This window comes from Pseudochaenichthys georgianus, chromosome 11 (genome assembly GCF_902827115.2).
Source record: "Pseudochaenichthys georgianus chromosome 11, fPseGeo1.2, whole genome shotgun sequence".
Taxonomy (NCBI): domain Eukaryota; kingdom Metazoa; phylum Chordata; class Actinopteri; order Perciformes; family Channichthyidae; genus Pseudochaenichthys; species Pseudochaenichthys georgianus.
This window is the reverse complement of record NC_047513.1, coordinates 25,563,311-25,588,922: the sequence shown is the minus strand read 5'-3', so window position 1 is coordinate 25,588,922 and position 25,612 is coordinate 25,563,311. Positions and strand designations below refer to the sequence as shown.

Genomic DNA, 25,612 nt, shown 5'->3' with positions numbered 1-25,612 from the left:
CACACTCGTATATATATATATATATATATATATATACAAAAGTATATGTAAATCAAACAAGTGAAGTACATGTTATAAAGCCGTGGAGGGCTGGAGTTTCTAAACCAAAGAGTAACCGCTCTGACGGGACGCTGTAATAAGTAAAGCGAACGAACCCGCAAGGACACCTGGCCACTATTTGAGTGCAAGCACGCACTATTTGAGTGCGAGGACAGAGTTTGAGGGAAATAAATACATAAAGTATGCTCTCAAATTTAAATACCACGCTCTTGAATAAAGATAGGGAATAACCCCCATATGCTTTTGGTTCATTGATTGAACTCAGCAACATGTAACATCGCTGAGTTCACAATATGTAAATGTTTACTTTTGCTCAGTTGACCTAAAAAGATTAAAAAGGACTTTGAGCATAGTCAAAGACAAACTATGTTATTATTGGGTGCTTAACCCCGGGCCCACATTTAAAACCGATACTTTGACCTCAGTATATTGTCAAAGTGTTTCTAAAAACAAAAAACGCCATATGAGTCTATCAATGTTTTTAAATGAAAACATTGAAGGTTAATTCTCTTTTTACAGTGTGTTGCCACCTTTGGGACATACAGGGAAAGACAGAACATCTGGAGGGGCAGGCAGCTAAATGCAAAGCCAAGTCAAAGGACTGTAAAAGCAGCAGTTGTTTATTTGGGTTTAGCGCCATCTGCTGGCAAACCTTCAAACTTCCAGTGAGACACTAGATTTAATATGGCCAAATATCTTTGTGTAGAAAAATACTATATAGCTCCCCGAGACAGACTTCTGTAAAACATGTTCCAGTCAAACATGGGCATCAAGTTGGCTCCGTGTAAACTGAATAATAAATGCACAGAAACTTTCAACAATCAATTTGTATTGTTTTCGTTATAAGCACAACAACAGTATCCACAGATTAAGTCAAGCACATTATGTAAAGGAATAACAACAGTAGGAGCAATGCACATTTCCTAAAAATGCAGCAGCTAGATAAGTGCAAGGCAAGGAGTGGTGACAAATCTCAGTCTCAGATGTCTTTCAGGAGGTCCTGTCCTGGGCTCTCCAGCCAGGTCGGAGGCCAGGAGGTTTTGATGCTGGATCTGTCCTTCAGAGAGTTATAGTAAGCTGCCAGTTTTGGGTAACGCTCTTCACAAAACCTAAAGAAGGAATACAAGATGGTGTTAACTTCAAATTACAGATGTTCTCTTTGTAAGGTATACTTGGTTATCCATGCATTCATATTGTCAAGCAGTTTTAAGTCATTTTCAGTGATTTAATGCACATACCCAAAGCGGTAGAGATAAGCGACGCTTGGAAAAACCATCACATCCGCCAGTGAAAAGTTCTTTCCTGCCACAAAAGGGCCTGATGCCTAGAAAACAAATAAAAAAAGGAGTTCGGAAAGATTCATGTGCTGAAGGGCAGATCTGATACTGATACTCATGAAAGCTGCCAAAATGGGCTACCTATTTGATCCAATTACCCTTAGGCTACAATTCTCTATGCTATGAAGCTAACAACAACAAACAGCTAGCCTGGCTCTATCCACAGGCACCTAAATGTAACAACCAGCATCTCTAAAGCTTACCTATTAGCATGTATAATCAGTAAAGTTATAGCAAGAAGATGTAGGGTTACTGGTGGGTGATTGACTATTAATTCGCTAGAAGCAGTGACTTCCTGGTTGCCTGTCTATTTAGTTATTTAATGGATTTTTGTTTACAGAATATTGAAACGACTCTAATGTCAAGATACTATGAAGCTGGAGCCAGTAGTCAGTTAGCTTAGCTGGAACCAGTGGGGAACAGCTAGCATGGCTGAACCACATATTCTTAGTTTTACAATTTGATCTGAATATATATATATATATATATATATATATATAGTGTTAATTAACAATCATTAGAGGTGGAGGTAGTTGTTTATGTTACATTTGAACAGGAACAAGTTACCTTTTTTCCCCCATGTGTTTACTCTTTTTGCTAAGCTAACCATTTGCTCCTGGTATTATGATGGGTTAAAAGCAGAGAACACATTTCACTGTGTGTGCGCCGTGTGCTCTGCATGAGCCCATTTTATGACCATTAAAGAGGGTTGCATCCCTCTAATTCTCCATTCTCTCTGTTGTTGATGGTATGAATCCATCTTCAAAAGATTTGCTGCTCTAACAAAGCAACATTCCTTGCATTCAACATGTAATTTAGTTTGTTTTAACAGAGCTGAGCATGTTTAACTTCTCCTCTGCAGTTCTGTATCTTTTGTCATGTGTGTTTGAGTGTACAGTATGTATTTATTCACCTTCTGCATGTATCCCTCCCACAGCTTGATCTCAGTAGTCAGGGCCTCCTTGTTTCTCTTCAGAGCAGAGTCGTGTCTCTCTGCCTCCGGGACCTTCCAGTTGTAGTAGATAACGTCAGCTGAAAAATTTAAAAACAGGCATTCAGTCGTGAGGGTGGCTCTCGGACGTATGAGCGATAACAATGTTTAAACAAACACTCATTGTGCAAACATACACATTGTGATTGTTTTCCTGTCCCATGACAACTAAAGGTGGCATAAGGACATGATTGCGTAACATCAATTTCAAACTGTAAAAAAAGTCGGAAATAAAGTTTGCAGCAGCCCACTTATACAGCACTATACTCACTAAACTGTACTTACCATGTATGCCCAACTTTATTGTAAATTATTAGGAGTGCCGCTTCCTTTATTTTTCACCCCTCCCCCAAAACGGAATGTCTCATGACTTGAGCTCTGCATGCAAGCCAGTCTGAACATGTGATCCTTTATAAGATTACTATTATGACCTCTTGGCTCTTTTAAAAAAAGGGGTGCACCACATACAATGAATGCACGATACAATGGCTACATTTTGTGAATACACAGCTCATTAGTCAGGTCCTTTGGGTGGGGGCTTCATTGAAGTTGAGCTCCCTCAGAGATTCACTGAAGACATGAAGTCTCAGAGGTCTGAAGGCCACAGAGCACAGGGTTTGTTGCCAAGAGCAACCCAGTTCAAAGTCCCATAAGGCACCACTCTACTCAACTAAGGTAAGTCATAAAGATATGACTGAGAAAGAGCAGTAGCAGCCTGGTTAGACATTAAACTAAGTCCAATTGGCTCAAAATGTAATGGCAATGTATTATTGTTATTATACATTTGCAGGATTTGCAGGGTCAACGGTCTGCTTTGCGTGTCAGGATCAACATACCCATTGTCTGGCCGAGCGTGATAGCCTCAAACATGCGCTGGTACATCATGGCCTGCTCAGCTGGGCACTCAGGGATCAGCTTGTTTCCCTGGGATTGGTACTGGCTCTGTTGTAGGAGACATTGAAAGAACGCCCATTATGATCACAGCTGCAAGGCGCTCCGGTTTCTCTCCGTCTGGAGGTGTAAGGTGACTCTTTGAGGTATTGTTGAACACTGCACAAGGGACCCTTCCTACATGTTAACTCCTTGGTGTTATATGTCTTCATAAAAAATTAAGTAGGGGTGCAAGATGAACAATGGGACCAGTTTCTTACCTCCAGGTAAAAGCAGGCAGCGTAGGACTCATTCAGGACATGATTGTTGTGTTTGAAGGCAGGAAGCTGAGAGAAAGAGTGGAAAAATACATTGTTATTTTTAAAAAAAAATACAGTGTAGACTGACACTATAGGAGAATGTGCATTATCTCTAAGTAATGTTTAATAAACGTACCTGTCCCCTGGGGTTCATTTCCATGACTTCACTTGACTTGTGCTCCCCTTTCTCAAAGGAGAGCATTTTCTGGTTGTATCCCTTCAGGTTCTTCTCCTCCAGGACGATCATCACCCTCCAGCAAGGGGGAGAGCCGGAGCCCCACAGCAGAGTCATTTCCTTGGCCATGGTTTAAGAGTGGACTGCAACACCTGAAGCTGAAAGTGGAGGGAGAAGTTGTATGTGGAGAGTGTCAGATGCATGCTTATATATCAAGCTCCACTCCTTTGCATCCATTGGTGGAGTTATGGCCCATCCCATTTTTGTGTTATCACCAAAGATCTGCGACTCAAGAAAGTTAAGATGGTTCACACCCTATCCACCTATGTTAACCTGTTTAGTCAATACAACGTGATGTCATATTATAATATTGCATATTTCAGTAGCTGCATTAAACTAATGTAGTGTGGATCATGCTTTAAGTTAATTATATTCACAGGCATTAGTAAAGTCACATATGAGGAGGGGATACTTCTCTTGCTTGCCTGAATACTCTTTGATCCCAGTTTTGCAGACGTGACAATGACATGATGGAAAAAAGGAAAGAAAAACTTGAATTAAACACTGAAATAATAACAATAGATTTTGTGCACCTATAATAATAACATCTATAAACTGGAAATGTAATTCACAATAGCCATAGTCAGTGAACTTAGTATGTTCTAATAAAAAGTGATTGCATTCTAGCAAGCATTACTTAAAATAGTAAATAATAAAATATAATCTTGGTTCATTGTTGTTGTTTTATTCTTGCAGTGATTTACTTCTCTTCTACCCATAGTGCTCGTTTCATTATCCTGAAATTTGACTGTTGAAATCTCATGGTGACTCAGCACTTTTCACTTAGCCCTGCACGCACAGAGGAAACCGGCTCAGGCACTTTATCTAATCTAAACAATGAAGACACTGTTCAAATTAACCCTACATTTGAGTGTGATATCAAAAGAGAGCGCCCACTGTTCACATTTTCACATAATATGCAGATTGTCTGAGCCTCTCTCTTTCTCTGAGCCAGTCTTTGAACTCTAAACAGTGTGTACTTGCCAGTATCAACACGTTGTTCATGACATGAGTCATATATTCAAACATTTGGAAATCACTATCTCCACCAGTTTGGTCTGAACATGGACTGCATTCACAAAAAAAATCCCTAACATCATGTGACAGCATCGGTTTCTCCATATTTCATGACGGCATGCGTGACTTTGAGTGAGTGCACTGGTGACATTCCAACTTTTCATATCGTCTCATCATCTTATTTGTAAAATTATTGACAATGACATTTCTTCTTCAGTATGCAGGTTGTCTTTCTTGTGTGTGCATGTGTCAGCTCATTCTCTTCATTTTGCTGTGCTAGCATGACAAACAGTTTCTTTAGAAAAAACACACCCAGAGTAATAATAAAGGGAATGGTGTTTACAATACAACAGTTTTATATTTGGTAATACACAATGTTTCTGCTTTTAGTATGTTGGCTTGTGTCCTGTACATGCCATAGAGACGACTGATCCCACTCTGTACAAAGGATAAATAAATGAGTGGTTGTAGTAGCCTACTCTCTACTGGGTTCGTGCACCGTGTTTTAGGTTTGGAAGGAGACATTTTTCAAATACAATAACCGCAAACACGACAACACACGTGAAGCCCGTCATTTGTAAAGTTATTTTGCCAATACATGTATGTATTCTTCTCATGGACATGAAAAACTAGAATAACAGCCTCGTGGTGGTATGCTAGTGAACGTTTGTTCCAAAGAGATTCCCTCAAGGCGTTCCTGATATTGCTTTCATGAGATTGGGATGAATGGATCGACGGCCACCGCTGACACGGAGGCATTATAGAGAAGATCAAACAGGTCCCAAGCAAATACCATCATGCACGGTGCAATACATGGAGAAGAGGTGCAGGAAGGCCAAGAGGAGAATGGAGACATAAAGAGGTGTCCGGGTGGTGGAGTGCATAAGACTGGCGGCTGATTGGGATGTTTGGAGAGGATTGTGATGTCATCAAAGTGCCCAAACAGCCCTCGGCCTACCTACGGGATTGACCTGACCTGAATTTAAGTCCGAAAATGTGTCCTCATGCCGGATTTATTTTCTGTTGTACGCTGAATATCAGCAATATTCATTATCAATGAAGAGTGGCAGTGTCTTTAGACTTTTAAAGGAAACTAGGATACTGATTCACGTGTTACTCTTTTCACTTTTTTCCAAACACTGATCCTACAATGGCAAATAAAGACTTCAGATCAGATAAATGTTTACCATATTACCAGAGTATTTATGATGTTCTCACAACCAGAAGCATGCAGTGCATCATGTCGCAGAAGCAGCAGAGTGTGCTGGAGCCAGTAAAGTCATTTTATCAGTTTCAAATAAAAGGACAAAGCCGATAACAGAGGAAGCTCTGATCCCCAGCTGCTGTTCCTGTGGTAGAGTTTTCAGGACCTGAACCAAAGTTTATAAGCAAATAAAAACCACTCAACAAAGAGGAGGCACAGCTATGTTTTTTTTAAGGTGTACACTTTACACAAGTGATATCATTTGGATTTTATGCAAACGATTTAATATCTTGTATGCAAAGTCATGGTAACACAGCATTTCACTCTCCTTTGTTCAGAGCGGGCAATGAAATAAACTGGGTCATGGTTTTATAGACGCGGCCTACTTTATTTATTGATGTGTGAGATTAAATAACTATTCCAGACTTGACCTTGAACAGTGGTATTTATTGGGTTAATTCAATGTTCAGCAACAGTAAGGTTTAAACATGAATACATCCTTACTCTTAGACATCACATCTCCAGCAGTCACATATTGGTTTTTATTTTTCCCAATGGAATTGTAGAGCCAAGATATGGGTTTAAATTGCATTGCATACAAACAGCATGCAAGACATATAGATTTAGCGGAGGATATTTAGTGCAAAATTGGTAGAAACCCAATCAACTTAAAGAACTAGCTTCATAAGCAAAAATGCATTAAATTACTCTTATAGTGGCATTAGTAAACTGATATTGATTTTAGACAAACACACCTTCTAACTTGGTAACAAACAACGCTAAATAATATCCCAATGATGAATGGTGAAGGACTTACCCTGCAATCATAACATTTTGCAGTTTAAATTAATACTATCAATATCTGACCCGGTTTTACCTTAAATTCACAAACACACATTGTTTTTCTTGCATTGCATGGCTGATCCGAGTTGGATTACATTGAACAAGCCCCCATTTACTTCAATGAATTCAACATTTTCCCAGATTTTAGATTTTGCGTTCATTGTGACGAGAAAACAAGTTATATTCAAGAATTCAAGGTAGCACAGGGTAACTGATATACAAAAAAATTCTTATTATGCCTGTGTTTTCCAACTGATTTATTGTCCAAGATTTAACAGAAACACAGCCTTTTAATTAAATGTAAAAGCTAGATTAACAAAAAAAGGTTTCTGCTCTTGGAACACTGATATATTTGGAACATACAAATCTTTTATCGTAACCTTAACACTGTTTATTTTCTGAAAAATGAAAGGGTTGTCTTGAAAAAAGCAAAAGTATCACAATCAGACGTGACTGAGGAGTGTGTGTGAGGGTCTCAGATGTCTTTCAGTGTGTCCTGTCCCTTGGGGTTCTCCAGCCAGTGAGGAGGCCAGCTGGCTTTGATGCTGGGGCGGTCCTTCAGCAGAGCGTAGTACTCTCCCAGTTTGGCGTAACGCTCAGCAGACAGCCTGCAGACCAGAAAGAAGATAGAGTTGAAATCTAATGCTACCTCCGCTCCGCCTCCTAAACAAGGCCCGCCCCCACTGACACTTTACCTCAGCCACATCATATATGCATTACATTAATGCACACAATGTACAACAATATTTTGTATTACAGTGGATTTTTATTCCATATTTTATTCCTCTATTCCACTCCATTGCAATGTAGATACTGTTATATTTGACTATTTTTTTTAAAAATATTTTTCGAGTTTTCTACCTGTGTTTTTAATTCTTGTTTTTATGCACCATGACACCAAGTCAAATTCCTCTTACGTGTAAACCTACCTGGTAATAAACCTGTTTCTGATTCTGATCACTTTTAGTGGTTTGTGCAACCTAGATAAATGCAACAGCGTTTTCCCACTTACCCAAAGCGGAACAGAGTAGCAACAGTTGGAAAAACTGTCACATCGGCCAGAGAGAAGGAAGGTCCTGCCAGGTTAGAGGCCGAGCCCAGCTGGAAAGAGAGAGGTGACAGATAGCATGTTTCAACGAGACTATGCATGGTTTATTTAGTTTGTTGGTGTGTGTACTGTGCACGCTCTACCTTCTGCAGGTAGCCCTCCCAGAGCTGGAGTTCAGCGGTCAGAGCTTCCTTGTTTCTCTTCAGAGCCGAGTCATGCCTCTCTTCTTCAGGGACAAACCAGGTGTAGTAGATAACTGCGTCTAGAAAAAAAAAAACACATACATATTAAAGGAAAAGAGCTTTTCTGGGTGTATGAGCTTATTTCCCTCGAGTATTGCAAAAAGTGTAGCATTTGCAAACACCAAAAATGTATTGTTTAAAAGATAAAGTTGTTATTGTCAATATATCCAATGAACATTATAGTTGTTGTTTTTTTAACTTCACTTCATTTTTCTTAAACAGCTGGGCAAAACATTTTTAACAAACTTTACTCAAATAAGTGTTAGAAGAAGAATTTGTGTCCATGGTTTAACACACATTTGTTGCAGGGAGTATTCTCAGCCCGGAGAAGTACATGAGCCTCAAAATAAACGATGTGCCCAATATGTTCACCCTAACAATTAAACGTCTTTTATTTGGATTTTCTGACAAATAAAAAATAGACTAGATAATACAACTAATCTTACTTTTCTAAATCTGCCAGAAACTATTATCGTTGCTTGTATTGAAAGGGTATTGAAAGGGATTAAATGTGGGTCTTACTGAGTTTTTCGTAGAATGTGAGACCCTCAAACATGCGCTGGTACATCAGAGCTTGTTCTGCAGCGCCGTCTGGGATCAGTTTGGTTCCCTGAGACTTAAACTGACTCTGCCATTCAGAGAGAAAAGACACATCGTCGATGCCACACATCATAATGTTGGAATTAGTGTATATTGCATGCCTTAGCTATTTGTATAGTGTCCTCTTTAATTGATAGTTTATAGTTGTGCACAGGCTCTCTCACCTCCAGGTAAAAACAAGCTGCATAGGATTCATTCACGTTGTTGTCTCCATGTTTGAACGATGGAAGCTTTAAAAAACAAAACAGGTTATAATGTGAGCAAGACAGATGATTTAAGAGATGAAGATAGCCTCATCATCATCCACCCTGTGTTAATGATACAGCCACAGGGAGCTAATTAAGACAACCTGCTGAGCTGCATTTCAACGACTCTTGGGGCACAACTGCTGCATACGCTCAGGTTTTAACAAAACATGTTGGTTAGGTTAGCTGACTTTATTACAGTATGTGACCTGTTTTTAATGTTTTAATGTTTTTAATGATCATGTCTTTTATTCATGTACTGTTCTTAAGTAAAATGTTGAGATCTCCACAACTTTTATTTTGTAATAACTTTAATATATTAACAATAATTAGCTGCACCTTTACCAGCTTTGATAACACTAATGCATCAATAATAATAAGAACATGTAATTTATATTATATATATATAAAGGGCGGCTGTGGCTAAGTGGATAGAGTGCTGGACTTTGAATCTGGGGGTAGCAAGTTCGAGTCCCACTGCAGTCAGCATGTCGTTGTGTCCCTGGGCAAGACACTTCACCCCAAATTGCTCCTGTGGGGATTGCCCACAGTACTGAATGTATGTAAGTCGCTTTGGATAAAAGCGTCTAACAAATAACATGTAATGTAATATTATTCTGAAATGGACCATCTGTATGATGAGTGCTTTTGGTACTTTAATTATATTTTGATACTAATACTTTTGTACTGTTACTTCAATAACATTGATTGCAGGACTTACTGGGTTATAAAGGCTTTATGATAACGTCGGCGTGCTGGAAGCAGACATTACAGTATGCGCATTGTAGAAATATCTGTTTTAGGTTGGTCTTTACTGCCCTTTATGGTCAAAAATGTGAAAGGCACTTAGTAGGCAAAATAAACCGTAACGTTACAATGATCCAGATACAAAAGCTTTTCGTACATTAATATACGCCGAATTAAAAAGCACATCCACACTAATTGTTCTTAATCATTCCGTTAAGTTTCAGTAAGAATATATTCTGGTATCCTGGTACATATTAGGAACACATTAAATAGGTATGGTTTTTTTAATGGAGTTTGGCTGGAGGTTGTCTATCAGGGAATAGGAAAATGGAGGAAGTGTAGCTAGCGTTTGCAATGACTACAAGTGGTTACCGATAGTATGCGTTATTTTGGGTGAGTGAAATGAAAATAGGGTAGTGTGTTAGTCTTATCTAATTGTATATTTTGCAGGTTACAATGGATTTAGGCTACTCCATCATACCTGTCCCCTGGCATTTATATCTAACACTTCTTGGGACTTGTGCTCCATTTTCTCAAAGGAGAGCAGTTTGTTGTTGTATCCCTGCAGGTTCTTCTCCTCCAGAGCTATCATCACCCTCCAGCAGGGCGGAGAGCCGGAGCCCCACAGCAGGGTCATGTTCTCGGCCATGATGTCAGCTTTCAGTCCTTCTGTTGCTACTGAAGAGAGACCACCAGACAAATGCACAAGAAAAACGGAATTTATGTTTTACTCAGCGTTACTCTTTCGTCAGTTAATGGGGACTCAAGCTATAATATAAGCTCACGTTGCCACCTGCAGGTGAGGAGGAGGTATTACAACATATAGATAGAGTTAAAATGATACTTTTGTACTTTTACTTCAGTAATGCAGAATGCAGGACAGTATTTTTTAGAAATATGACTACTTCTTCAACCACTGAAGATACTGTATCTGTGGAACGCTTGAGTTGAAATATAGAGTGTTGAAAAGGTTAGCTCCGAATTAATGTTATTTATTGAGGTCCATGATGTGATGAAGATGTGAAGGAAGCCTTATCAGAGGGAGAAAGGGATATCATTTAGGAGGTTGCCCATAATAGTAATTTAGAATGTTGGCCATGGTGATTTAGAATGTGCTTTGGAGTTTTGGCATTCTGGAATGCTGGAATGTTGGGACAGACTATAAGTTCCAGGCTGATCAGTCTCCCCTTCATTTGGACAGGAGAGGCCAAGGAGGGTAGGTGTGTGATCACTTTGAGAGTTTTTTTTAAGTAAGATGAGGATTTTTAATTATGAAGGAAACTAGCAGGTTTGGCAAGACACAGCAGTGGACTATTTGCAAGATAGTGCTACATTTGGGAGGGATTTAAATGACATGGGGAGGCTGATGATTTTCTTCCTTTTTGTTAACACTGTGAAATAGGCTTCTTCAGTAATGTGAAAACGACAGATTGTGAACATTTAGCCTGCAAATGTGCATGCACAAAGTAAGTATTGGAGATTAGGGTTTGTTTTCTTCTGTTTCTTTACCTATTCTCTACCAGGTAAGCCATTAAGAAAACAGAAAGTCCTATGCGGATATGACTTTGGGTCACATGCCGATGTGTCCTTGAGCAAGACACCTTAGCACAAATCGCTCCTGTAGTCATGTCTACGGTATTGAAATGTTTGTAATGTAATATATATATTTTTGTTTTCTTCTGTTTCTTTACCTATTCTCTGGCAGGTAGTTCATTAAGAAAACAGAAATCATTGGCGGATGTTGCCTTCTTGAGACGTGACCATCTCTACTCACAAAATGTGAGAAAGGGAATTTATCATGTGCCAACGTTTGCACAAAGTAAGTATTGGAGAATAGGGTTTGTTTTCTTCTGTTTCTTTACCTATTCTCTACCAGGTAAGCCATTAAGAAAACAGAAAGTCCTATACGCATGTTACTTTGGGTCACATGCCGATGTGTCCCTGAGCAAGACACTTTCGCGGAGAGACGGAGCGGCTCTACCTGTTGCTGCCTGCGATCTGCGATCTACGGAGGCCTGCTCGTCGCGAAGAGACGGAGCGGCTCCACCTGTTTTCTGCCTGCGATCTGCGATCTGGGCCTGCTTTCCACCTGTCCTGGTTCTGCTGTTGCAGAGGCCTGCTTTCACCCCGGGGATACCACGCTGCTGCTTTCGTCTGTCCTTTGCTGTTGTGCTGATTTTGCTCCGGGAACGTCGCGGATTCTGTGTGCTGGTCTGGGAAAATGGCCCATATCGGGATTCTGCTGTGCCTGTTAACTGTTTTGGACTATGAGAAGATCTCTCGTCATTCTGAGGAGACTACTGGATTCAGGTCTGTTCTGCCACCCGCAGTGGGCATCCCCTGCAAAGGTTCGGATGTGTTACACAAACATTTACCGGTTGCCTTGTCGCAGACTATCTGCTCGACAAAATATGTTTGTCTTCTTTGTTTTCCTGCGATGATGGTTCTTCAGGACTGCTTCTTAAGCTCTAATCACACTCTCGCAGACTTTTCCGGTGATTCTAAAGTAGATGACAATGTATGTGTGTCGCTTAAGAGAAAAAGATGCCTGTTTTTTTGTTGTTATTACCGTCAGGAAATGTACAACCTAACCCTGGTCCGCCCAGTAGTAGTAGTCAGATCGCTACTCCTGCTGATTTTAAAGCTAGATCTGGGTTGGGTTTCATCCACTTGAATGTGCTCAGTCTGTTAGGTAAACTAGATTTTGTCCATATTTGGGCGAGCTCGACTGACGCTGACGTCAGTCTTTTATCAGAAACATGGCTAAACAAATCTATTTTGGCCTCTGACATTGCCTTAAATGGTTATAATGTGTATCGTACCAACCGGCCTAATAAAGGTGGTGGCGTTGCCATTTATGTTAAGAATAAGTTCAGTGTATCCACATTAGTTTCCAAATCTATCAGTAAGCAATTTGAATTTTTAGCCTTAAATATAGAAGTGGCAAAGGGGCAACAGGTCATGGTCGTGGGCTGTTACAGACCCCCCTCAGCTGTCAAAGACTGCTTGTCTTCTCTAGCAAATCTTTTATCGCAACTAGACTACAAGGAAATAGAGCTACTTGGAGATTTTAATTGGGACTGGTTAACTGCAGTGTCAGAGGATTTTAAAAACCTTTGTATCTCTTTAAATGTTACTCAGATTGTTGACAGTCCTACTCGCCCTAATATTAAGTCCCCAAATAAATCCTCCCTAATTGATCTCATTCTAACTAATATTCCCTATAAATACTCATCTGTGGGAGTATTTGCGAATGATCTGAGTGACCACTGTGTTGTAGCCACAATTAGGGACACTAAGGTCCCAAAGGTTAAACCACGTATTATGATCAAGAGAGACATAAAACATTTTGTGGAGCAGGGTTTTGTACATGATCTGTTTGGGTTTGATTGGGAAAAATCGATTTGAGTGCTGATGTTGAGACCGCATGGTCTTATTTTTATCTTGGTTTTATGGAAATTATAGATAGACATGCACCCCTGCGTACATTTAGAGTGAAGGGACGAGACAATCCTTGGTTTTCTGCTGAGCTGTCTAGTCTCCTGCATGAGAGAAACAAGGCCTGGGCAAAGGCTAGGCAATCAGGCTCAGAGATAGAATGGCTGCGTTTTAGGCAGCTAAGGAATAGATTCACTTCACATGTCAAAAGTGCTAAATCTAAGTATTATCTGTCAGTAACCACAAAGAACCTGAACAACCCTAGAAAATTCTGGAATTCCGTAATGAGCTACCTCCGTGCCTTACCACAGCATCTGGCACTATATCGGACAGGGCTACCATGTTACATTGTTTTAATGAGCATGTTGTGTCCTGTGGCTCTCTGATTCATTCTGTTTCTAATTCTGCTTCTGTGAACACCACAGTCGGTGACACAGAACAATGTGGTCTGGAAAACCCTTTCAGTTTTACTCCTTTTACTGTTGATGTTGTTCGTGAAGTCTTAACCAAGCTAGATCCTAAAAAGCCGGCTGGTCCGGACAACGTAGAACCTTTCTTTTTAAAGATAGCTGCAGATTTTATTGCTCCACCTCTTACTACTCGTTTTAACCTCTCTCTCAGCACGAACAAATTCCCAAAAGTATGGAAGTCAGCTTATGTCCTGCCACCACTAAAAGGAGGGGAGGCCACCTTATTAAACAATTATAGACCCATCTCTAAATTGTCAGTTCTGGCTAAGGTTCTTGAACGCCTAGTGAGTGAACAAGTAAAGGAGTTTTTATGTACAAATGACATCCTGTCTAAACATCAGTCAGGATTCAGAAAGCAACACAGCACCATCACTGCGACAATGAAAGTGGTAACTGATATTACGAGTATTTTAGATAATGAGCAGAGTTGTGCAGCTCTATTTGTTGACCTATCCAAAGCTTTTGATACCGTCGATCATCGCATTTTGAAGCAGAGGCTACTCAGTATTGGCATATCCAGCCTTGCAGTGGGTGGTTTGTGAACTACCTCTCTGAAAGGTCCCAATGTGTTCAGTTTGATGGGCTGTCTTCTGAGTGGTTAAACATCACTAATATTGTACCACAAGGTTCAGTTTTAGGTCCGCTATTATTCTCTATCTATATTAATAGTTTAGGTGAAAATGTCGAAGGAGCAACCTTACATTTGTATGCGGACGATACCGTTATGTACTGTGCAGGTCCCTCGATTAACGAGGCTGTTGTTAAATTACAGGCTGTTTTTAACATTATTCAGACTCAGCTCTCTGAATTAAAGCTTCTTTTAAATGTGGATAAAACCAAGGTAATGCTCTTTTCTAAAGCTAAAAATACACCGGAGACTGCTTTGGATATTGTAACTACGCAAGGAATACAACTTGAAGTGGTTACCTGTTACAAATACTTGGGTATCTGGCTTGATGATTGTCTCACTTTTACATTTCATGTAAATAACCTGCTTAAAAAGCTGAGGGTTAGGCTAGGTTTCTTCTACAGAAACAAGTCCTGCTTCTCGCTTGAGGCCAGGAAAAGGCTAGTCAATGTGACCTTTTTACCTGTGCTGGACTATGGTGATTTGTTTTATATGAATGCACCTACCAATTACCTGAGCAAGTTAGATGCTGTGTATCACAGTGCACTGAGTTTTTTGACAAATTGTAAAGCACTTACGCATCACTGTACCCTGTATGCCAAGGCGGTTATGCCATCACTTACTGTAAGGAGGCTCAGTCACTGGTACTTTTTCATTTACAAAGCCATGTTGGATAAACTATCATCTTATATCTGCTCCCTGATCTCTCTGCGAATTGAAAGTACTTATTGCCTGAGATCGCATGCTGTGGTTTTATTAAATGTGCCAAGTGCTAGGACTGTCTTAGGGAAGAAAGCTTTTAGATGTGCAGCTCCACTAACATGGTTAGTCTGCAAAAAGAATGGAAAATTACCAAGCTAGTACCACTACATGTTTTTAAAGCTCGGTTGGATGCTACAAAATCAGATGCTGTTGGTACCTGTACATGTGGTTAAATATGTAAATTATAATCCCTGTACATTTGGCTGCATGATGTCCTTTTGTTGTTCTGTTGTTTATGTTGTTATGTCTTCTTGTGGAACCTACTGCTGCAGGTCTCCCTTGAAAAAGAGATCATTGATCTCAATGGGATTTTACCTGGATAAATAAAGGTTTTGAATTTTAGCAATGTAATATATATATTTGAGTTTTCTTCTGTTTCTTTACCTATTCTGTGGCAGATAGTTGATTCAGAAAACAGAAATCATTGGTGGATGTTGCCTTCTTGAGACGTGACCATCTCTATTCACAAAATGTGAGACAGGGAATTTATCATGTGGGGACGTTTGCACAAAGTAAGTATTGGAGAATAGGGTTTGTTTTCTTCTGTTTCTTTACCTATTCTCTACCAGGTAAGCCATTAAGAAAACAGAAAGTCCTATGCGGATGTTACTTTGGGTCACATCCGCATATAGGACTTTGGGTCACATGCCGATGTGTCCCTGAGCAAGACACTTTCGCGAAGAGACGGAGCGGCTCCACCTGTTTGCTGCCTGCGATCTGCGATCTGGGCCTGCTTTCAACCTGTTCTGGTTCTGCTGTTGCAGAGGCCTGCTTTCACCCCGGGGATACCACGCTGCTGCTTTCGTCTGTCCTTTGCTGTTGTGCTGATTTTGCTCCGGGAACGTCGCGGATTCTGTGTGCTGGTCTGGGAAAATGGCCCATATCGGGATTCTGCTGTGCCTGTTAACTGTTTTGGACTATGAGAAGATCTCTCGTCATTCTGAGGAGTCTACTGGATTCAGGTCTGTTCTGCCACCCGCAGTGGGCATCCCCTGCAAAGGTTCGGAAGTGTTACACAAACATTTACCGGTTGCCTTGTCACAGTCAATCTGCTCGACAAAATATGTTTGTCTTCTTTGTTTTCCTGCGATGATGGTTGTTCAGGACTGCTTCTTAAGCTCTAATCACACTCTCGCAGACTTTTCCGGTGATTCTAAAGTAGATGACAATGTATGTGTGTCGCTTAAGAGAAAAAGATGCCTGTTTTTGTTGTTGTTATTACCGTTAGGAAATGTACAACCTAACCCTGGTCCGCCCAGTAGTAGTAGTCAGATCGCTACTCCTGCTGATTTTAAAGCTAGATCTGGGTTGGGTTTCATCCACTTGAATGTGCTCAGTCTGTTAGGTAAACTAGATGTTGTCCGTATCTGGGCGAGCTCGACTGACGCTGACATCATTCTTTTATCTGAAACATGGCTAAATAAGTCTATTTTGGCCTCTGACATTGCCTTAAATGGTTATAATGTGTATCGTACCGACCGGCCTAATAAAGGTGGTGGCGTTGCCATTTATGTTAAGAATAAGTTCAGTGTATCCACATTAGTTTCCAAATCTATCAGTAAGCAATTTGAATTTTTAGCCTTAAATATAGAAGTGGCAAAGGGTCAACAGGTCATGGTCGTGGGCTGTTACAGTCCCCCCTCAGCTGTCAAAGACTGCTTGTCTTCTCTAGCAAATCTTTTATCGCAACTAGACTACAAGGAAATAGTGCTACTTGGAGATTTTAATTGGGACTGGTTAACTGCAGTGTCAGAGGATTTTAAAAACCTTTGTATCTCTTTAAATGTTACTCAGATTGTTGACAGTCCTACTCGCCCTAATATTAAGTCCCCAAATAAATCCTCCCTAATTGATCTCATTCTAACTAATATTCCCTATAAATACTCATCTGTGGGAGTATTTGCGAATGATCTGAGTGACCACTGTGTTGTAGCCACAATTAGGGACACTAAGGTCCCAAAGGTTAAACCACGTATTATGATCAAGAGAGACATAAAACATTTTATGGAGCAGGGTTTTGTACATGATCTGTTTGAGTTTGATTGGGGAAAAATCGATTTGAGTGCTGATGTTGAGACTGCATGGTCTTATTTTTATCTTGGTTTTATGGAAATTATAGATAGACATGCACCCCTGCGTACATTTAGAGTGAAGGGACGAGACAATCCTTGGTTTTCTGCTGAACTGTCTAGTCTCCTTCATGAGAGAAACAAGGCCTGGGCAAAGGCTAGGCAATCAGGCTCAGAGGTAGATTGGCTGTGTTTTAGGCAGCTAAGAAATAGATTCACTTCACATGTCAAAAGTGCTAAATCTAAGTATTATCTGTCAGTAACCACAAAGAACCTGAACAACCCTAGAAAATTCTGGAATTCCGTAATGAGCTACCTCCGTGCCTTACCACAGCATCTGGCACTATATCGGACAGGACTACCATGTTACATTGTTTTAATGAGCATGTTGTGTCCTGATTCATTCTGTTTCTAATTCTGCTTCTGTGAACACCACAGTCGGTGACTCAGAACAATGTGGTCTGGAAAACCCTTTCAGTTTTACTCCTTTTACTGTTGATGTTGTTCGTGAAGTCTTAACCAAGCTAGATCCTAAAAAGCCGGCTGGTCCGGACAACGTAGAACCTTTCTTTTTAAAGATAGCTGCAGATTTTATTGCTCCACCTCTTACTACTCGTTTTAACCTCTCTCTCAGCACGAACAAATTCCCAAAAGTATGGAAGTCAGCTTATGTCCTGCCACTACTAAAAGGAGGGGAGGCCACCTTATTAAACAATTATAGACCCATCTCTAAATTGTCAGTTCTGGCTAAGGTTCTTGAACGCCTAGTGAGTGAACAGGTAAAGGAGTTTTTATGTACAAATGACATCCTGTCTAAACATCAGTCAGGATTCAGAAAGCAACACAGCACCATCACTGCGACAATGAAAGTGGTGAATGATATTACGAGTATTTTAGATAATGAGCAGAGTTGTGCAGCTCTATTTGTTGACCTATCCAAAGCTTTTGATACCGTCGATCATCGCATTTTGAAGCAGAGGCTACTCAGTATTGGCCTATCCAGCCTTGCAGTGGGTGGTTTGTGAACCACCTCTCTGAAAGGTCCCAATGTGTTCACTTTGATGGGCTGTCTTCTGAGTGGTTAAACATCACTAATATTGTACCACAAGGTTCAGTTTTAGGTCCGCTATTATTCTCTATCTATATTAATAGTTTAGGTGAAAATGTCGAAGGAGCAACCTTACATTTGTATGCGGACGATACCGTTATGTACTGTGCAGGTCCCTCGATTAACGAGGCTGTTGTTAAATTACAGGCTGTTTTTAACATTATTCAGACTCAGCTCTCTGAATTAAAGCTTCTTTTAAATGTGGATAAAACCAAGGTAATGCTCTTTTCTAAAGCTAAAAATACACCGGAGACTGCTTTGGATATTGTAACTACGCAAGGAATACAACTTGAAGTGGTTACCTGTTACAAATACTTGGGTATCTGGCTTGATGATTGTCTCACTTTTATATTTCATGTAAATAACCTGCTTAAAAAGCTGAGGGTTAGGCTAGGTTTCTTCTACAGAAACAAGTCCTGCTTCTCGCTTGAGGCCAGGAAAAGGCTAGTCACTGTGACCTTTTTACCTGTGCTGGACTATGGTGATTTGTTATATATGAATGCACCTACCAATTACCTGAGCAAGTTAGATGCTGTGTATCACAGTGCACTGAGTTTTTTGACAAATTGTAAAGCACTTACGCATCACTGTACCCTGTATGCCAAGGCGGTTATGCCATCACTTACTGTAAGGAGGCTCAGTCACTGGTACTTTTTCATTTACAAAGCCATGTTGGATAAACTATCATCTTATATCTGCTCCCTGATCTCTCTGCGAATTGAAAGTACTTATTGCCTGAGATCGCATGCTGTGGTTTTATTAAATGTGCCAAGTGCTAGGACTGTCTTAGGGAAGAAAGCTTTTAGATGTGCAGCTCCACTAACATGGTTAGTCTGCAAAAAGAATGGAAAATTACCAAGCTAGACCACTACATGTTTTTAAAGCTCGGTTGGATGCTACAAAATCAGATGCTGTTGGTACCTGAACATGTGGTTAAATATGTAAATTGTAATCCCTGTACATTTGGCTGCATGATGTCCTTTTGTTGTTCTGTTGTTTATGTTGTTATGTCTTCTTGTGGAACCTACTGCTGCAGGTCTCCCTTGAAAAAGAGATCATTGATCTCAATGGGATTTTACCTGGATAAATAAAGGTTTTGAATTTTAGCAATGTAATATATATATTTGAGTTTTCTTCTGTTTCTTTACCTATTCTGTGGCAGATAGTTGATTCAGAAAACAGAAATCATTGGTGGATGTTGCCTTCTTGAGACGTGACCATCTCTATTCACAAAATGTGAGACAGGGAATTTATCATGTGGGGACGTTTGCACAAAGTAAGTATTGGAGAATAGGGTTTGTTTTCTTCTGTTTCTTTACCTATTCTCTACCAGGTAAGCCATTAAGAAAACAGAAAGTCCTATGCGGATGTTACTTTGGGTCACATCCGCATATAGGACTTTGGGTCACATGCCGATGTGTCCCTGAGCAAGACACTTTCGCGAAGAGACGGAGCGGCTCCACCTGTTTGCTGCCTGCGATCTGCGATCTGGGCCTGCTTTCCACCTGTCCTGGTTCTGCTGTTGCAGAGGCCTGCTTTCACCCCGGGGATACCACGCTGCTGCTTTCGTCTGTCCTTTGCTGTTGTGCTGATTTTGCTCCGGGAACGTTGCGGATTCTGTGTGCTGGTCTGGGAAAATGGCCCATATCGGGATTCTGCTGTGCCTGTTAACTGTTTTGGACTATGAGAAGATCTCTCGTCATTCTGAGGAGTCTACTGGATTCAGGTCTGTTCTGCCACCCGCAGTGGGCATCCCCTGCAAAGGTTCGGATGTGTTACACAAACATTTACCGGTTGCCTTGTCGCAGACTATCTGCTCGACAAAATATGTTTGTCTTCTTTGTTTTCCTGCGATGATGGTTGTTCAGGACTGCTTCTTAAGCTCTAATCACACTCTCGCAGACTTTTCCGGTGATTCTAAAGTAGATGACAATGTATGTGTGTCGCTTAAGAGAAAAAGATGCCTGTTTTTGTTGTTGTTATTACCGTCAGGAAATGTACAACCTAACCCTGGTCCGCCCAGTAGTAGTAGTCAGATCGCTACTCCTGCTGATTTTAAAGCTAGATCTGGGTTGGGTTTCATCCACTTGAATGTGCACAGTCTGTTAGGTAAACTATATTTTGTCCATATTTGGGCGAGGTCGACTGACGCTGACGTCATTCTTTTATCAGAAACATGGCTAAATAAGTCTATTTTGGCCTCTGACATTGCCTTAAATGGTTATAATGTGTATCGTACCGACCGGCCTAATAAAGGTGGTGGCGTTGCCATTTATGTTAAGAATAAGTTCAGTGTATCCACATTAGTTTCCAAATCTATCAGTAAGCAATTTGAATTTTTAGCCTTAAATATAGAAGTGGCAAAGGGTCAACAGGTCATAGTCGTGGGCTGTTACAGTCCCCCCTCAGCTGTCAAAGACTGCTTGTCTTCTCTAGCAAATCTTTTATCGCAACTAGACTACAAGGAAATAGAGCTACTTGGAGATTTTAATTGGGACTGGTTAACTGCAGTGTCAGAGGATTTTAAAAACCTTTGTATCTCTTTAAATGTTACTCAGATTGTTGACAGTCCTACTCGCCCTAATATTAAGTCCCCAAATAAATCCTCCCTAATTGATCTCATTCTAACTAATATTCCCTATAAATACTCAGCTGTGGGAGTATTTGCGAATGATCTGAGTGACCACTGTGTTGTAGCCACAATTAGGGACACTAAGGTCCCAAAGGTTAAACCACGTATTATGATCAAGAGAGACATAAAACATTTTGTGGAGCAGGGTTTTGTACATGATCTGTTTGGGTTTGATTGGGGAAAAATCGATTTGAGTGCTGATGTTGAGACTGCATGGTCTTATTTTTATCTTGGTTTTATGGAAATTATAGATAGACATGCACCCCTGCGTACATTTAGAGTGAAGGGACGAGACAATCCTTGGTTTTCTGCTGAGCTGTCTAGTCTCCTGCATGAGAGAAACAAGGCCTGGGCAAAGGCTAGGCAATCAGGCTCAGAGATAGAATGGCTGCGTTTTAGGCAGCTAAGAAATAGATTCACTTCACATGTCAAAAGTGCTAAATCTAAGTATTATCTGTCAGTAACCACAAAGAACCTGAACAACCCTAGAAAATTCTGGAATTCCGTAATGAGCTACCTCCGTGCCTTACCACAGCATCTGGCACTATATCGGACAGGACTACCATGTTACATTGTTTTAATGAGCATGTTGTGTCCTGTGGCTCTCTGATTCATTCTGTTTCTAATTCTGCTTCTGTGAACACCACAGTCGGTGACTCAGAACAATGTGGTCTGGAAAACCCTTTCAGTTTTACTCCTTTTACTGTTGATGTTGTTCGTGAAGTCTTAACCAAGCTAGATCCTAAAAAGCCGGCTGGTCCGGACAACGTAGAACCTTTCTTTTTAAAGATAGCTGCAGATTTTATTGCTCCACCTCTTACTACTCGTTTTAACCTCTCTCTCAGCACGAACAAATTCCCAAAAGTATGGAAGTCAGCTTATGTCCTGCCACCACTAAAAGGAGGGGAGGCCACCTTATTAAACAATTATAGACCCATCTCTAAATTGTCAGTTCTGGCTAAGGTTCTTGAACGCCTAGTGAGTGAACAAGTAAAGGAGTTTTTATGTACAAATGACATCCTGTCTAAACATCAGTCAGGATTCAGAAAGCAACACAGCACCATCACTGCGACAATGAAAGTGGTAACTGATATTACGAGTATTTTAGATAATAAGCAGAGTTGTGCAGCTCTATTTGTTGACCTATCCAAAGCTTTTGATACCGTCGATCATCGCATTTTGAAGCAGAGGCTACTCAGTATTGGCCTATCCAGCCTTGCAGTGGGTGGTTTGTAAACCACCTCTCTGAAAGGTCCCAATGTGTTCACTTTGATGGGCTGTCTTCTGAGTGGTTAAACATCACTAATATTGTACCACAAGGTTCAGTTTTAGGTCCGCTATTATTCTCTATCTATATTAATAGTTTAGGTGAAAATGTCGAAGGAGCAACCTTACATTTGTATGCGGACGATACCGTTATGTACTGTGCAGGTCCCTCGATTAACGAGGCTGTTGTTAAATTACAGGCTGTTTTTAACATTATTCAGACTCAGCTCTCTGAATTAAAGCTTCTTTTAAATGTGGATAAAACCAAGGTAATGCTCTTTTCTAAAGCTAAAAATACACCGGAGACTGCTTTGGATATTGTAACTACGCAAGGAATACAACTTGAAGTGGTTACCTGTTACAAATACTTGGGTATCTGGCTTGATGATTGTCTCACTTTTACATTTCATGTAAATAACCTGCTTAAAAAGCTGAGGGTTAGGCTAGGTTTCTTCTACAGAAACAAGTCCTGCTTCTCGCTTGAGGCCAGGAAAAGGCTAGTCAATGTGACCTTTTTACCTGTGCTGGACTATGGTGATTTGTTTTATATGAATGCACCTACCAATTACCTGAGCAAGTTAGATGCTGTGTATCACAGTGCACTGAGTTTTTTGACAAATTGTAAAGCACTTACGCATTACTGTACCCTGTATGCCAAGGCGGTTATGCCATCACTTACTGTAAGGAGGCTCAGTCACTGGTACTTTTTCATTTACAAAGCCATGTTGGATAAACTATCATCTTATATCTGCTCCCTGATCTCTCTGCGAATTGAAAGTACTTATTGCCTGAGATCGCATGCTGTGGTTTTATTAAATGTGCCAAGTGCTAGGACTGTCTTAGGGAAGAAAGCTTTTAGATGTGCAGCTCCACTAACATGGTTAGTCTGCAAAAAGAATGGAAAATTACCAAGCTAGTACCACTACATGTTTTTAAAGCTCGGTTGGATGCTACAAAATCAGATGCTGTTGGTACCTGTACATGTGGTTAAATATGTAAATTATAATCCCTGTACATTTGGCTGCATGATGTCCTTTTGTTGTTCTGTTGTTTATGTTGTTATGTCTTCTTGTGGAACCTACTGCTGCAGGTCTCCCTTGAAAAAGAGATCATTGATCTCAATGGGATTTTACCTGGATAAATAAAGGTTTTGAATTTTAGCAATGTAATATATATATTTGAGTTTTCTTCTGTTTCTTTACCTATTCTGTGGCAGATAGTTGATTCAGAAAACAGAAATCATTGGTGGATGTTGCCTTCTTGAGACGTGACCATCTCTATTCACAAAATGTGAGACAGGGAATTTATCATGTGGGGACGTTTGCACAAAGTAAGTATTGGAGAATAGGGTTTGTTTTCTTCTGTTTCTTTACCTATTCTCTACCAGGTAAGCCATTAAGAAAACAGAAAGTCCTATGCGGATGTTACTTTGGGTCACATCCGCATATAGGACTTTGGGTCACATGCCGATGTGTCCCTGAGCAAGACACTTTCGCGAAGAGACGGAGCGGCTCCACCTGTTTGCTGCCTGCGATCTGCGATCTGGGCCTGCTTTCAACCTGTTCTGGTTCTGCTGTTACAGAGGCCTGCTTTCACCCCGGGGATACCACGCTGCTGCTTTCGTCTGTCCTTTGCTGTTGTGCTGATTTTGCTCCGGGAACGTCGCGGATTCTGTGTGCTGGTCTGGGAAAATGGCCCATATCGGGATTCTGCTGTGCCTGTTAACTGTTTTGGACTATGAGAAGATCTCTCGTCATTCTGAGGAGTCTACTGGATTCAGGTCTGTTCTGCCACCCGCAGTGGGCATCCCCTGCAAAGGTTCGGAAGTGTTACACAAACATTTACCGGTTGCCTTGTCACAGTCAATCTGCTCGACAAAATATGTTTGTCTTCTTTGTTTTCCTGCGATGATGGTTGTTCAGGACTGCTTCTTAAGCTCTAATCACACTCTCGCAGACTTTTCCGGTGATTCTAAAGTAGATGACAATGTATGTGTGTCGCTTAAGAGAAAAAGATGCCTGTTTTTGTTGTTGTTATTACCGTTAGGAAATGTACAACCTAACCCTGGTCCGCCCAGTAGTAGTAGTCAGATCGCTACTCCTGCTGATTTTAAAGCTAGATCTGGGTTGGGTTTCATCCACTTGAATGTGCTCAGTCTGTTAGGTAAACTAGATGTTGTCCGTATCTGGGCGAGCTCGACTGACGCTGACATCATTCTTTTATCTGAAACATGGCTAAATAAGTCTATTTTGGCCTCTGACATTGCCTTAAATGGTTATAATGTGTATCGTACCGACCGGCCTAATAAAGGTGGTGGCGTTGCCATTTATGTTAAGAATAAGTTCAGTGTATCCACATTAGTTTCCAAATCTATCAGTAAGCAATTTGAATTTTTAGCCTTAAATATAGAAGTGGCAAAGGGTCAACAGGTCATGGTCGTGGGCTGTTACAGTCCCCCCTCAGCTGTCAAAGACTGCTTGTCTTCTCTAGCAAATCTTTTATCGCAACTAGACTACAAGGAAATAGTGCTACTTGGAGATTTTAATTGGGACTGGTTAACTGCAGTGTCAGAGGATTTTAAAAACCTTTGTATCTCTTTAAATGTTACTCAGATTGTTGACAGTCCTACTCGCCCTAATATTAAGTCCCCAAATAAATCCTCCCTAATTGATCTCATTCTAACTAATATTCCCTATAGATACTCATCTGTGGGAGTATTTGCGAATGATCTGAGTGACCACTGTGTTGTAGCCACAATTAGGGACACTAAGGTCCCAAAGGTTAAACCACGTATTATGATCAAGAGAGACATAAAACATTTTATGGAGCAGGGTTTTGTACATGATCTGTTTGGGTTTGATTGGGGAAAAATCGATTTGAGTGCTGATGTTGAGACTGCATGGTCTTATTTTTATCTTGGTTTTATGGAAATTATAGATAGACATGCACCCCTGCGTACATTTAGAGTGAAGGGACGAGACAATCCTTGGTTTTCTGCTGAACTGTCTAGTCTCCTTCATGAGAGAAACAAGACCTGGGCAAAGGCTAGGCAATCAGGCTCAGAGGTAGATTGGCTGCGTTTTAGGCAGCTAAGAAATAGATTCACTTCACATGTCAAAAGTGCTAAATCTAAGTATTATCTGTCAGTAACCACAAAGAACCTGAACAACCCTAGAAAATTCTGGAATTCCGTAATGAGCTACCTCCGTGCCTTACCACAGCATCTGGCACTATATCGGACAGGACTACCATGTTACATTGTTTTAATGAGCATGTTGTGTCCTGATTCATTCTGTTTCTAATTCTGCTTCTGTGAACACCACAGTCGGTGACTCAGAACAATGTGGTCTGGAAAACCCTTTCAGTTTTACTCCTTTTACTGTTGATGTTGTTCGTGAAGTCTTAACCAAGCTAGATCCTAAAAAGCCGGCTGGTCCGGACAACGTAGAACCTTTCTTTTTAAAGATAGCTGCAGATTTT

The 25,612-nt window shown here is 40.6% G+C and overlaps 2 protein-coding genes across 2 annotated transcripts; both read right to left on the bottom strand.

The window, feature by feature from the left end:
* Positions 1-869: 869 nt before the first annotated feature.
* LOC117455323 (glutathione S-transferase A-like) lies at positions 870-3,943 on the bottom strand. The gene is made up of 6 exons (XM_034094781.2): positions 3,715-3,943; positions 3,540-3,605; positions 3,225-3,330; positions 2,311-2,429; positions 1,299-1,384; positions 870-1,169 (listed from the first exon to the last, which is right to left on the bottom strand). Exons 1-6 carry the CDS (start codon positions 3,880-3,882, stop codon positions 1,040-1,042), a joined length of 675 nt encoding a protein of 224 aa, XP_033950672.1. The 5' UTR covers positions 3,883-3,943; the 3' UTR covers positions 870-1,039.
* A 2,517-nt stretch (positions 3,944-6,460) lies between these two features.
* Positions 6,461-10,562, bottom strand: LOC117455385 (glutathione S-transferase A-like). Its single transcript, XM_034094893.2, has 6 exons — positions 10,241-10,562; positions 8,932-8,997; positions 8,690-8,795; positions 8,069-8,187; positions 7,890-7,978; positions 6,461-7,485 (listed from the first exon to the last, which is right to left on the bottom strand). The coding sequence occupies exons 1-6, from the start codon at positions 10,406-10,408 to the stop codon at positions 7,353-7,355; spliced, it is 681 nt and encodes a 226-aa protein (XP_033950784.1). The 5' UTR covers positions 10,409-10,562; the 3' UTR covers positions 6,461-7,352.
* Positions 10,563-25,612: the final 15,050 nt, after the last annotated feature.